Below are 14,626 nucleotides of genomic sequence, written 5' to 3' on the forward strand. Positions count from 1 at the left end.
AAGCCTAATTCTGAGGTTTAGTCTACTTTTGCTGCTGAAAGGAATGACTGAAACCATTCAGATTGAGAATTTCTCCTTCCACCATCCACTGCTTCAGCAGGCATGCAGGATTTTCCTTCAGTCACCTTACACCTTTGCACAGCCCCACCACAAAGCAAAGCACTGCCCAAGCAAAACCAGCCCACTGACAGGTGACTGCATAGGGATCAGTGTTCTAGCAAACAGCAAAAAATAAGCCCATTCTTTGTTAATAATTACTGCTGACCCTGACAGGACAAGCAGCTCATAGCTAAAGTCTCCTGAATGCCCAGAAGGTGCACACAGTGGCACCAGGCCTGGGCTGGGCAGCACCCTTGCCAGGTTAGAAGCTCCAAACAGCTTCAGTGAATTCCTTCTGTTCTGGCCACAGCTCTTCACGGTGCTTGCACCCCTCACTGGACAGGTACCTTGGTGGAACACATACATGTATTTTCATTCCCAACCAGGTGAAACATCCCTCCAGATACATCAGCTTGGTTTGATGCCAAAGGCACTGCTAGCACCAGGTGTCTGAGTAGTAACATTTTGGCTTTACCACTGAAAGGGTCCAACATGCATTTCCCATAGAAGCTTGGCAGTACTCAAATCCTCAGGCCAGAGGAGGCTGCTCCAGCACTCAGCAGCTGCAGCACCAGAATCTCCCAGCTCAAATGGTCCTGTGATTTATAAGATAAAAATACAAATTCTTGACTGAAGCCATTTTGTTGATGAGACTATTGTTGAGGTACTTCAGAGGCAATTACTATTCACAGTACAGCTTCCAAGCAGCTCAGCTTCTGCAGGGCCAGCACAAGGACAGGCTGCTTGTTTCCTGACAAGGCAGCTCCTCTACAGGCTGCAGCTCCCTGACCCCTGGCCACAGAGCCCCACACGGAGCCAGGTGAGATCAGGGTGAGCACAGCCCTGCACCCCTGCTCACCAGGAGTATGGCCCATGGCAGCAGCTGGGAACCACAGTGCCACAGCCCAGGAGAGCTGGCAGCATCACTGGCACGCTGCCCAGTCACTTCAGGAACCTGCACGCCTCAAGAGACCTCACCCACTTCCCAAAGGAGCAGCAACAGCTGGAAATCAGAGCCAGGGACTCATTACAGCAATGTAGTGAGGAAGTTTTATTTGGAAACATGGTAGAAGTTTGTAACCCAACACTGGGTGCACGACTGATGCCGGAGCATACGCAGTTACTATTGAAACACGGGAGTGTTTCGGACAATTGCTGTAATAAAACACAAAATTCTCATACTCCAATACCAGGACACTACAGCAATCTTTAGAATCAAAATTACATCCAAGGAATTCTCTGCACTTACAATTTACCCCACAGTGTAATCTACCTATATATAAGATTAATATATATAGCATGGGAAATTGAAAATCCTTGCTCCATAGATGTATGAACATGTCAAGTCTTTTATAAATAAACATCCAGTGAAGAGAAAAAATTACATTTCTAGTTCATATTTATACATAAAATACTAACAGCAATGGGTGGAAAATTGCACACGGGCCACCCCAAGCCATGCAGCAGGCCTGGAGCAACCCATCCAAGTTAATATTGAAGTACACACAGGACAGACGAGTCACTAACATATATTGCGCATTTACAAGAGATCAACTACCAAATTGGGACAACTGTACACATTGGAGAAACCATTTTCATTCTGGAGCTTTTTTTTTTTGTTAAACGTAGATTTGTTACATCTCTTTACATCATACCGCAACATTTACTTCGTGGAGAGGATAAGGGCAACAATGAGGCCATAGAGACCCAAGACTTCAGCAAAGATCAAAATGAGGATCATCCCCACAAATAACCTGGGCTGCTGTGCCGTGCCCCGGACACCTGCATCGCCCACGATGCCAATGGCAAAGCCAGCAGCCAGACCGCTGAGACCCACGCTCAAGCCAGCGCCCAGCTGAAGGAAGCTCCTGTGGGACAGAGATGGAAGAGTTTCAGTGGCAAGGAACGAGACACCCAGTCTTAAGCCCCTAACTCTTTCAACAAGCCCAATGTGTCTCATAGCAATGCTTACTGACACTCCTAACTCTGATACTTAAAAGACAGGCAGCAGTGAAGGATCTTCACGTGAACATCATGGCTCATACACGGAACTGAGTTACTGGGTTCATCTGGCCACCAGCAGGCTCAGGATGCTGTCAGAACAGCACTTGCAGCAATGCCTGCCCCACAGTACTTTGCAGCCTGTTAGTAGCTGCTCATCTCCAGCCTTCAGCCACAGCACATTCAGGTGTCTTGCACTGCAGAAGCTGGGCAGGAATGGTCTGGTTTTCCAAGAAGGAGAGTGTCCTATGGAGCAGTCCCTATCAGTGTCTGCTCACCTGGTAATTGCAAAGGACCATTTGTATCTGCTGTTTTAGACCATGTCTTGTTAGGCCAAGCACTCTGCTCACAGGTACAGCCTGTACAGCAACACAGATACGTGTCACTTCAGCAGCATTGTTTAACTCCAAGAGGGCTCAACCACACCAGTTCCAGCTGTTTTCAGAAGCCAAGAGCAGTCTAAGTTTCAGACTGTAGCTGCTAGAGGCCCGATGTATAGCTCAAGGATTGACTTACCACAGCAAAAGCAATATTAATTATTTACTTGCATCTCCCAGGCAACAGCAGATCTATTTAGACAGTTTTGGAAACACCTGTACATGCAGGTCTGGAGTCTGGCATCATGACACAAGCTTTGCCTCCTCTCCCAGTGCTGCCTGTACATGGCTGCTTCCAAGCCACAGCCCCACAACGAGCAGTGGGACACCCAATTGATCTGTGACAGCCAGTACAGCCAACTCCACTGGGGCTGAGGCATCTGACAGGACAGCTGGAACCCAGCCCATGCTCCAAAGCCTAGCCAAGCACATTCAGCACTGCCAGCCCTTCCAGGGGCCTTGAGCCAAAACCACCCCCACACAGAGCATCAAACAGTGACAGGACAGTCTGAAACAGAACTGCCAGATGCAGCAACTTACTTGAATAGCGTGATTTCAGGTGAGAGGGCATTGGCAATGAGCACTGCCACTACAAGGCCGTAGATCGCTATAATACCCGCCATGACCACAGGGATGATGGACTTCATGATCAGCTCAGGCCTCATGACAGACATGGCTGCAATACCTGTGCCACTCTTTGCTGTTCCATATGCAGCTCCCAAGGCTGGAAGAGAAAAAAAATGCATTACACATGTACCCAAATATAATTTCTTTCACTAGGCTGCAGTTAGAACAGCTAAGTCAGCACAAGGAAGGATTGTGCAAAACTAACACAGTCACATGACAGCCAGGAATACTCCCCTAAGGGATGAGGAAGTGACCTACCAAAGGATTAAGAGGTGCTGTTCAAACAGACCTGATAGCAGAACATCCTCCCAGGCCAGCTTCACAGCAGGGCACGCCCCCAGCAGCCACCCATGCCCCTCCTTAGGGGCCAAAATCCAAAGTCCCAAAGGGAACTCCAGTGTTTGTGTCCTCCCAGAGTCCACACTGCAAGGCTCAACAAAGCACATCTGTTTACCCCAGCAGAACACAGCTGAGAGCTGGGCCACCTGAACTGAGTTCAGCTGCACACATGTCCTCTGTGGGACCCATTCTCCCACAAAACCCATTTGCCTATGCTTTGGCCCTGGAGTTAAATGTGCCATTGCAGCTTCATCAGACACACTGAGATAGAAATCAACTCAAATATTACTGCTCCACATCATTCATTGGAGAAAGGCTCTGGCACATGGAGTGTGTGACCTCACCTATGAAGGATTCTGGTCTGAATACTTGTCAATCCAGCAACTGGAACCACAAAGAAGAGTTTGGCTTGTAGTTTATAGAGGACCAAAACCACCTTACACCTAAGGTTTACTCATCATCCCCATCAACACTTGAGCATGCAGAGACCTGCACAGGATGATGGGTTTATCACCTGCACCAGAGACCTGGAAGAGTCCAAAGCACTATCCCTAACTAACTTCTGCCTTGAAAGCTTGGTATAAGCCTCACAGAAACTTCCTCAAATACATTGTTCTTTGATTCTGCAGTACTTGAAAAGACATCATTCCTTCAGCCTTACTGGGGAGTACTCTGGAACTCCACAGCTTCCTACTGTATTCACCATCATCTAGAGATGATATGCATGTCAACTGCCAGCCAGGAATAAGTCCCTGAAGCAGCAGAGACAGGCATATGGAAGGGCAGGCAGTCTCCTTTTCTGACACCATCAAGATCGTCCTCAGAGGTCAATCCTATTAGGCAAGAAAATGTTCTTGCATCTGTTCTAAAACGCTGCTGGAGTCCACTTAAACTGTGGGCATTTAACATCTTTGTGCTGTTCTGAGACCTAACAGTTACATCTGCTCCACCCACAGAAAACCAAGGTTTCTCCAAGGGAGAGCTGCTTGTTCCACAAAGATGTGTCTCTGCCTTACACCAGTATTAGAGCTTGAGATTGTGCACCTTGTCAGACTCTTGTGAAGAGTTGCTGGGAGGTATTTGGAGGTATTTGGGTACATGCTTCCCTGCTTCTCACTCAGCACCCCCACAAAGCCTGTATTTAGTGCAGTCATCCTCCTGGCTTGGCACTAGAACCCCACATCATTCATACAAGCAGCACCACTGCACCAACACAAGGTTCATTCTCAGAAGGAAGTTCAGTTTTAGCTACAAAAGCCTGAAGGGAAAGTCTCATTAACTACCAATTTGTTCTGTGCTAGCAAAGCTCTTGAACCTTGACTGGCACAAGGTGATGGGAAGGGCTCTTTTGGGCTACTCAGAACTAGAACCCAGCTTAGGAAGCTTGAGCCAGGAGCAACTTCTAGCTGCAAATATCAGATGAACCTGGATATTAGCACATGGATCTAATCAGCCATTTCAGTGATGGCTCTGTTTAGGGTGTAGCCCTTAGGAACTCCAGAAAGAAATCACTGACTTGAACTAGGAAACCTTTTTGTTGGACAAAGCACCTTCTAAGAGCTGGAACTAAGCCTGAATCCTGGTCCCACTGTCTACTCTGGGTACAGAATTTAGCAAAAACCACTTCTCCTGTCTGCAATCTTTTACAAACCTCTCAAAAAAATGCAGAGGCTTATGAGGGAAGTTCACTATTTAAAGTTTTATCAGTCATCACTTCCTCCAAAAGCATGAAGCTACTTGAGGGTGTTGCAATTATTGCAGTGATAGATTAGAGAAGGTGATTTTGTAACCCCATTTACAAGAAAGTCAGCTTGCTCAAGCTTTTGTGGAGGGGCAGTGCAGCACGAGTTTGTCAGCTCCCAGTTAAAATCCCAGAAGAGGCCAGATCTTACGCCTTGAATTTGTTTTAAATACAGTTTGAAAGAAAGCCTATCTTTACCAGTCTTCACATAAGAGTCTTAGATGTCACTGAAACTCTACTGAACTCCCACTGGTGACCACACAGAGCTTCAGAGCTTGGCACATCTGCTCCCAAGGAAGCCTTCACCACCACCCCAACCAAGAGCCATCTTCAGCACCTTACAAGGCAGCTTTACTAGTCTGGCAAGTAGTCCTTGCATCTTTGACATTATCTCAGTATTACAGGGAAGGTGGCAAAGACAATACCTGCTCCCCACCATGCCTCTGAGTGGCACAGCCACTCAGCTTTGGGCTACGGACACCCTGGAAAATGTTCCTCCACACCTTCACCTCTACCTTGCAGCAGCTCTAAACAACTGAAGCACATATATGCTACATTTAAATATCCCTGATCAAATGGAAGGATGTGTTTTCCAAAATCTTGCTAAACAGAGTTTGAGGAGAGCTCTGTGGCAGACACTGGAAATGGGGCAAGAGCTGTACCTCTGCTACACACCAGGACTCTGGGTTTCTGTGTCAGCTCATCCAGCTCCCTCACCTCTAACATACAGGCCAAGCAAGCTCCAAACACCACCTTTAAAGAGGTAGACCTGTCAAAACATTTACCTGGCAGGTCAAAAAGCGCTTCACATATCTGGTTCACCAGAGACAGACAGTTCACCAGGTCTCTAACCAGGAATTGTGCCATTTAGAAGTTCAAGATGTTACAATACAGAGAAATTGCAATGCACATCACTCAAGACCACTTACTCCCAGTAATCCTGTTTCAGAGGTTAACCCCCTTGTGAAATACCCGATTTAGTCCTTGAACTCACAGCCCAGAGCTGATTTATGTACTGCTCCTGGGGGCAAAATGCCCTCCCCTCTGGGCTGAGGACCTGCTGCCTGGCACCTCCCCATATCTGTCCCTGTAACAGGGCTAGCAGAGGGCGTGGGGCTGTGCAGCTCCAGGATCAAGTATGAACCAGACAGGCCCTTGCCAGATAGGCTGCAGTGCCAAAGACTGAAGCCTGGTTGTATTCTTGCCACTGCCACAGCTCCACAGGGCTCCACCCACATCCTGCTCCTCAGATCAAGGGCAGCCCCAGCATCAGAACCAACCTGCTCCAGCAGGTGACTGTGTTCACTCAGGGCACACACCAAGAAGAGAAACCTTGCAATTAAATCAGATGCAAGTCACTCCCTTGATACAGAAGGAGGCTGTGAGGAGCCTTCCAAGTTCAGAGATCTAGTAGCACAGATCCAGTTTCACCAGTTGATACATTCACACAGGTTCAGAACCAGCCACACACACTCCAGCAGCATTTGGTCCATCCAAGCCAGGGATTCCTCCCACGTCCCACCATGGTGAACCAGATTTCCACACTGCATGTGAGAGATTTGCAGAGCACTAACATGCAGAACTTGCCTGCATGAGAAGTGAGCTAGCAATAAAAGCCAGCTTTCCAATTAGGATACCACTGGTTACTATCACAGCAAGCATGAAGGACCATTTGAGATGAGCACTTGCACCTGGAGCCTTTTAAAACTAATCATTATCAAACGGGCTGCCCTCTGCAGTAGGCAGGCTTCCCTGGGAGCATACAGGCACCAATTCACCAACATCTATTCATCCCTGAGCAGGATGTTCTTAAAAGGCTGGAGAAATGTTCAAGGTGACATCCAGGTGAAGCACAGTCCTTGCTCTGCCATACCAGAAACCTGGACACTTCCAAAGGAACAGGCTGCTTCCCACAGGCTGGCCCTGCCCCCTCCCACCCCACCACATTCAACAGCTCCACCTCAAGTTACAGTAATGGATACTTCTGGAAAAAACCTGCTGCTCTGCCCAGGTGCAGCTGCACAGAACAGACCAGCTTCCTTAGGGATACTGCACTGGAGCCTATGTAAATTCTCATCACACTGGCTGAAGCCTGTTCCCCAATGAAAACCCCAGGAGTAAACAGTGAAGCTGCTCTACAGGAAGCTGTAAGCTCAGAACCCTTTAGTGAGTCACCTTTTTCAGGATTAGGGATAACTTTTTGTTCTTCCATAATGTAATGAAAGGCTGCTAACACTGTCAGTTTACTGCATTATCAAAATTCTCCAAGACTGGCAGGCCTTTTAGTCTTGGGTCAATACATCTGAGAACTTAAAAAACCACCAGCTCCTTTAGACATTGCTGTAATAGCAGCAGTTCAAAGAAAAGAAAGGATCTGCCAGCCAACTGTCCAAGAGCTGCTTCAACTGGCACTCTGGATTGTCACACAGAGCTCTTTGATTTTTCAAGTATGGTAAAGCACTTTGCCATGGAGCACAGGCTTGTCCTTCTGCAAGCAGCAAAGCCCACCCAGACACTTGATACATATCTTTATCATCAAAGAGGCTCCCTCACACCACCTTCAAGAGGACCCATTTCACAAACCAGGTGACCAGTGTACTCCAGGTACCGACTGGCAGAGCAGTGTGTTACACCACTTAGCAAGACCCCTTCCTAACCAGGTCTCAGGGGAGCTTAGAACACCCAGCAGCACCCACAGCTCTGCTCCCCATGGCTGTGGCATGGGACAGCCCCTGCCTGCACCCAGCACACTCCTGTGGCCACAGCAGCCTGACCCAAAGCCTCTGAAGGAAGTGAGTGCAGCCAGTTATGCTTCACTGGAGAAGCACACACTGCTGTGAACCACTGCTTCAAGGAGCACCCAACAGCCTGCTCAGGCTGGGATGTTGTTCACTTTGCAACATCTGTGCACAACCAGTCATGCTCTGGAGATGGAAGAGGCCAGCTCTAGGAAGGAAAAAAGCTGACCAAGAGGTCCTGAGGCAGCTGCTCCCACCACAGGGGAAACACCTGCAGGCTGTGTAGTGACTCCAGGGTGACAGGGATCCATCAGGAAGCCACAGTACAAACTGCAGCACAACTGCTTAAGCCATGTTCTGCAGAGCCAATGGTTTATAATGATCCATCTCATTCTCAGATGTTCCCAAGACTGGCATTTACCGAGAGGAAATGCTGCCCTTGTTGAGACGCCTTCCCTCATTCTCAAGCAGCAGAAACATCGCCTACCTCACTTCTGTTACAGCTCTGAGGTCTCAGCCATCCACTGCTTTACCTGCTGTAAAGGACAAAAGCTTAAGCTAATCTCTACTGCAGACAGTCTGGTAGCTCACACACCTGCCCACATCACATTTGGAGCAGAAAATTACCTTGAGCTGCACTCCACCATCTTATTTTTACCTGCAAGCAGCTCTACTGTTCCACCTCCCCACCTCTCAGACAGTATTTCGGGAAGCACAGGTGCCATTTGCCTTTGAGGATGCAAGCTGTTTACAGTCATGATGCCTTCCAGAATCAGACTCTGCAGGGCTGTCAGCTGCACCAAACTACATGTTCTGAGCCAGCTATTTTACCATGGAGGTCCCTTAAAAGCCAACCAACTGCTATGAGATCTAAAGCCTTAATTTAAAACAAAAGTACTATTTCACTGCAGCAAAAATTAGAAGACACAGGACTAATTTAACACTGGTGGCTGAAGTTCTCTTCAAGAAGAATTTTCCAGCTGCTTGGCAGTGCAGCAGGTATTGAAGGCACGGAATGCCCAGCTGGAGTTCAGGCCTAAGGACAACTCTGCTCAGCATGGAGCTGTCACACTTGTGAGCTTTGCACAGAGCACCAGCACACCCAGAACCAGACAGCTCTGCCCAACACCACACATGTCCACTCTGGTGTGCTCATATCACATGAAAAAGCTACAATAATTTAATCACTCAACAGCACCTGACCCACCCCATGGGAAATAAGGAACTGCAGCAGTGAGAACAAGTTGTAATCTGCAAATAACCAGACAGGCTCAAAGATGGCCAAGGTCACAGCAGCCTGCTCTTGTCTCTGGCTGACCAGAACAAGTTCTGCTATCTATTTACCATCAGCAAGTAGTGCTCACACAGCACATAGGACTGCTCCAAGTCACTTGTTTTCACATCAAACCACCCTGGACAGTATAGAACCTGAACATGTTTACTAGAAACATATCTCGGAACTACAAGCTCCACAAGAATGTGATCTTTAGATATAGCATGAGTCAGACATGATTCACTGCACTAATTAACACAGATCCAGGACAATTTTAGAGTTTTAACTGCTTGCCCAGATTTAGCTCCTTACTTCAAAATCAAGGGTTTTTTAACAACTACCATCAGAACATGCTGTGATGCAACATGCCTGTTACAAAAGCTACATAACTGCAAGTTTTAGTTTATCCTCTGTTGACACCTCTGCCATATTGCCTTAAAAATACAAACTGCTTCACTGAACAGGCACACCTAAGAAATAATTTCCCATCAGCACACCCTATAACCTGTTGTCCAGCACCTGAACCCATCACTGGCCCTGGCAAGAGTACCTGCATGGCTCAGACCTGCTGGTATTACAACATCAGAGGCCAGGACAGACCTCTGAACTCACTGAATCCAGGACAACTAGACAGATTCTGCATCAAGGACCTCTCACAAAACAACTGCAACAACACAGACACCAAGCCTCCATCAATAGAGCTTATGACTGACCCAAACCTTCCCCCTGCAATCCCACAGCACCATGCTGTCATGCTGCAGCTTCTAGGAAAGGCTTCTCTGCTGGTTCAGACACGCCAGCACCACTCCAAACTCGTGTTAAAGAGCTGACTCAAGTCTGCATCCCTCACTGATGCTTCAGCTGAAGCACACTCACACGTCACTAACATGGTGTCTAAAGCCACACAGCCATGTTCTTTTGCTTCCAAAACCCATTCTGCAAGAGGAAATCAGCAACTCCTTCCTTGGAAGGAAAGCTCATTATTTAGGACCATTTTGCAAAATGCAGTGAACCACTGACTATTTTTTCCCAACAAGTAACTAGATCTTAGTTTCTTCCTCCATTATCTTCAGTAGCCAAGAAGCAGGTAGGTCAGCAGCCCCAACTCTGGCTCCTATGGCATTTCAACCATTGACTTTCAGGAAAATTTTTACCTGTCAAGAGTGAGTACAGTGTCTGAAATCCAAGGTGGCAGGCCACTGACTGCCCTCAGCATCAACATCTGCATCCCACCACCATGTACAAATTAAACACACCTAACCAAGCTGTTGTTTTATCACAAATTTAAGTCACAAACATGGCTGGTGTGGAACCAGTCCATGGTGCCCACACCAGCATGGCCAGACAGCTTCCTCTCAAGCACCAATTTTAATTCACTGTCCACTTGGCTCTCTGCATGATTTCACCTCCCACATGCATCAATCAAGAGAGCTTCCCAAATCCATCCTGCAGACCCAGCCGCCATCCTAGAGGCCATATTAACACAATGGGATCCCAAGCACCTCAAAAGCACTTAGGCAGCTTGAGCTAAGACCAATTCAGGACTAGAAGGGAGCCAAAGACCAGTAAGTATGTTCACGTCTGTGGAGACATGGGCTAAGCCTTCAGAAAGGAAAGTTAGATTGGTTCCTAATTGTTTTATTCCTAATTATTGTGATACCTGCATTTGGAAAAAAAACAGCTGAAGCCTTCCCATGTTAGATGTAAAAGGGAACAGCAGGTCTGCCCCCACCAAAGAGCAGCAAACGCTGTGCAGGAACAGCAGTCACCTTCTGTAGGTTTAACAAGGCTCCGAGAGACAACGCATTAAAGGATGGCATTTCTGGTGCCAACCAGCATTTACAGCCCCTACATCTGAGCTCCTTCAGTGGGGAGAGCAATGCCGCAGGATGACCCAATTTACACCGCACTGAGCTCGCTGCCTGGAGACGCAGAGGGAGGGCCATGGAGCGGGGCTTCCCCGTGCCCCGGCATTCCCATTCCACGGGGCAGCTCAGAGCCCGTCCATCGCCTGCAGTGGCATTAACGTCTCTAAGGCGGCCTGCCCGCCAAACGACCGCACGTTTATGTTTAATCCCGTCAAAAACCGGTCTTGCGTTATCCGGGGAATGGTTTAGACACCACGTCCGAGTCACAGTGGGAGAAGCGCCGCCGCCGCGGAGGCCGGGGGAGGCAGAGCCGGAGACTCCGCGGGCAGCCGGGGCACGAACCCCCCCCTCACCCCAGCCCCGGGGGGACCCCGGCCCGCGGCTGCCCGGGGGGGGGGGGTGGGGGGGGCGGCCCGGGCGGCACCGCCGCAGTCACGTGGCCTCGGGGGCTCCGCCGGCGGTGACGTCACCGGCACGGACCCTCCGCTGCCCCCGAGAGCCCGGATGGAGCGGGGGAGGGGGTGGGGGGGCGCCCCAGGAATCCCAGCCCCTGCCGGCGAGGGCGCCCCGCCGGGGCAGGGCAGTGACGGGGAAAAAGAAGCCGCTTCCCCCGCACCGCGCTCCCCCTCCTCCCCACCCTCCCCCCGGTCCCTCCCGCTGCCGGTCGGTGCTCACCGCTGAAGACCATGGCGGCCGAAGCGCCCATCACGGCGAAGAAGGAGGCGTACTCGGGGCTGGCGCCGGAGGACATGGCTGCGCGAGCCGGGCCGGGCCGAGGCGCCGCTAGAGTCGGAGCGCGAGAGGGCGGGGGAGCCGCGGCGCCGGTCCTCGGCGGGCAATGCTCGGCCACAAAATGGCGGGGGAGCGGGCGGGGCAGAGGGAGCCGGGGTGGGGGCGCAGGGCGGGCGGCGGCGGGGCCCGGGGCGCGGAAGCTCCGTCCCGGCGGGAGTGGCGGCGGCGCGCGCGCTGCGCCCTAAATACGGCCTCCGCAGGACAAAATGGCGGCGGCCCGCCCGTCACGTGATCGCACCCACCGCCCCCGCCCGCCCCGCCCTCGGCGCACACCACGCGCGCGGCAGGGGGGACGCCCGCTCGCGCGCTCCTCACTCCTTCTTCCTGCACTCCGATCCCGGTTCTGCGGCGCGGCCGCCGGCGAAGTCAGCGCCATCCGGGCTCCCCCGCCCGCCCCCAGGTCGTAGCGGCGGCGCTGACTGCCCAACTCTGATGCCCTCCTCTCGTTCCCCCCTCCGCGCCGCCTGGTTGAGCCCGTCCTGCCCGACGGCCGCGGTCCGCTGAGCGTGATTCAGCTCTCATTAGCATAAGGGGCGTGCCCCGTCACGGCCCCGCCCACGCGGCGGCGGCCTTGCCTCGGGCCGGTGATGTTCGAGTCGTGTCCGTGTGTCCCGTCCCCCTGTCTGGTCTGTGTGTCGTGTCCCTGCAGCACCGCCCGGGCCGTGTCCCGTTATCTGACCCCAGGGCGCGGCTCCTGCCGCGGATCCCCATGACCGTGTGCCGCGTTCCGGTGCCGCATCCCCCACGGTGCGTCCCGTCGCCATGTGCCATGTTCCCAGTGCCATGTCCTGTGTCCCATGTGCCGTGATCCCGGTACCATGTCCCGTGTCCCATGTGCCGTGTTCCCAGTGCCATGTCCCATGTCCCATGTGCCGTGACCCCGGTGCCATGTCCCGTGTCCCATGTGCCGTAACCCCGGTGCCATGTTCTGTGTCCCATGTGCCGTGTTCCTCGTGCCATGTCCTCCCGTGCCAGGTGCCACCTGCCCTGTGCCTTGCCTGCGTGCTGTGTCCCCCTTCCTGTCCGACCCTGTCGCCTGAGCTGTGCTCAGCTCTTGTGAGCCTCCCACGAGGCATCAGCTGTGCCCGTGGGGCCGTGCTGGCTTGGGCTCCCCTCTAGGGCCTTCCAGCCCCTGCACTCCACATCTTCCAAGGGTCCAGGGTGGCAGCATCTGTTGGAGTTCTACTGCCGTCCCACCCATCGATCCTGCTCCTTTGGATGTGACGACCAGCCCCTGGCCCGTCCTTTTCCCCAGGCTGGAGGTGAGCGGGTGGGCTGGGTCTGAACCACGGTATTGTCCCTCCATAGGCTCTGCCACCTACTCTCTCCTGCAGGCGCTCCCCTGAGCCAAACCTATCCCAAACCATCGCAGAGGGAGGCTCCTACAGCCCATCCTGGAAGGGTGACCCATGCCATTCTGCTGCCCAGGGTTTGGGGGGTCATTAACAGTTCCTGCTGCCACAAATCTGGCTGAGCTTTCTGTGTCCCAAAACACCAGGTCTCTTAATTACTCAAGGGCCACCTGCCTTTTCCCCTGTGTTGCCACTTTTCTGGCCCCCTTAGCCTTGTTAGAGCCCACAGGGAAGCTGAGGACTGGATTTACTTTGGCAAATTCCTTGCTGCTGCTTGAGCACCACAGGTCCTGGTACTTCAGTGGGCAGAGGTGGCTGGCATGTGCTGGGTACTGGCAGCAGGGCATGCTGGTTTTGAGAGGGAGACTGTCACCAAGTCTTCATGGGGACATCCAGCACATACATGGCCCATGGCAGAGGTTGGCTGGAGGCACAAAGAGAGCAGTGGGCTGGGAGTCAGCCACAGAGGTGGAGCCTGTCCTGAGCCCTGGCAGAGGTGGCTGCAGGGGCCGTGCATCCCATCTGGGAGCACACTGCCACTGTCACCACCACCACTGCCATCAGCACTGCCACCATCATAACCACCACCAGCACCACAATCATCATCACTGCCACCACCAGCACCACTCCCCCCATTGCTGCTTTTCCACGCTGGGACATGAACTTTTTCAGTGTGGTCATCGTGGTCATCACTCTGTGGTCGTGGCTGTCACTGCTAGCTGTGTTTCCAGCAGCTCAAATTTAACCTTTCACTGTCACAGGACAATCCCTGCCTCTCGGCTCCAGAGCAATTGGTCACTGAGTGCATTTCTCACCCCTTGGGCCACTGGCAGCATCAGCAGTTTGCTCACCAGATTTGGGCTGGTGAGGGGAGATGGGGCCTGGCCTGTGGTGCCTCATCCCACCCTGGTGCTCAGGTCTGTGCCCTCCTGGGCTGGGTCTGGCCGTGCTGCCACCAGCCCTCACCTGGAGTGGGCATCTCTGCCAGCACTGTGCCTGGCCTGGTTGCAGTGAGGGGGCCTTGCAAGGGGCAGAGCCCAAAGAGAGTGCCGTGGGCATCCTGGCTGGCAGGGATGAGCCCAGATCTCCGCCCCAGGAATTTATCTGTGGGTGATGGCTGCTGTCGTGTTGTTGGGCGAGAGCCTCAAAGCCCCAAGGACACCAAGAGACTGGAGCAACACCAGCAACAATATTCGGAGCAGGGACCAGGGTGGATTTTACGGGCCCCTAAGGGCTGCTCTTCCCGCTGTGCGTGTCGCGGGTCCCGGGGGGCGGCCCTGGCTGCCGTGGAGCCGCTCCGTGCCCGCGGCGCTGCCGCCGCCTCCTGCCGTGCCCCTCCGGCCGGCGCCGCCACCGATCACCCAGCCCCATCCCCGCCGATCAGCCGGCCCCATCCCCGCCGATCAGCCGGCCCCATCC

General features: G+C 52.4%; 1 protein-coding gene across 1 annotated transcript; it reads right to left on the reverse strand.

Annotated features, from left to right (window-relative positions):
- Positions 1 to 1,135: 1,135 nt before the first annotated feature.
- ATP6V0C (ATPase H+ transporting V0 subunit c) lies at positions 1,136 to 12,063 on the reverse strand. Its single transcript, XM_064725960.1, has 3 exons — positions 11,739 to 12,063; positions 3,018 to 3,201; positions 1,136 to 1,967 (listed from the first exon to the last, which is right to left on the reverse strand). The coding sequence occupies exons 1-3, from the start codon at positions 11,812 to 11,814 to the stop codon at positions 1,763 to 1,765; spliced, it is 465 nt and encodes a 154-aa protein (XP_064582030.1). The 5' UTR covers positions 11,815 to 12,063; the 3' UTR covers positions 1,136 to 1,762.
- Positions 12,064 to 14,626: the final 2,563 nt, after the last annotated feature.

The sequence above is a fragment of the Zonotrichia leucophrys genome, chromosome 14 (genome assembly GCF_028769735.1).
Source record: "Zonotrichia leucophrys gambelii isolate GWCS_2022_RI chromosome 14, RI_Zleu_2.0, whole genome shotgun sequence".
Classification (NCBI taxonomy): Eukaryota; Metazoa; Chordata; class Aves; order Passeriformes; family Passerellidae; genus Zonotrichia; species Zonotrichia leucophrys.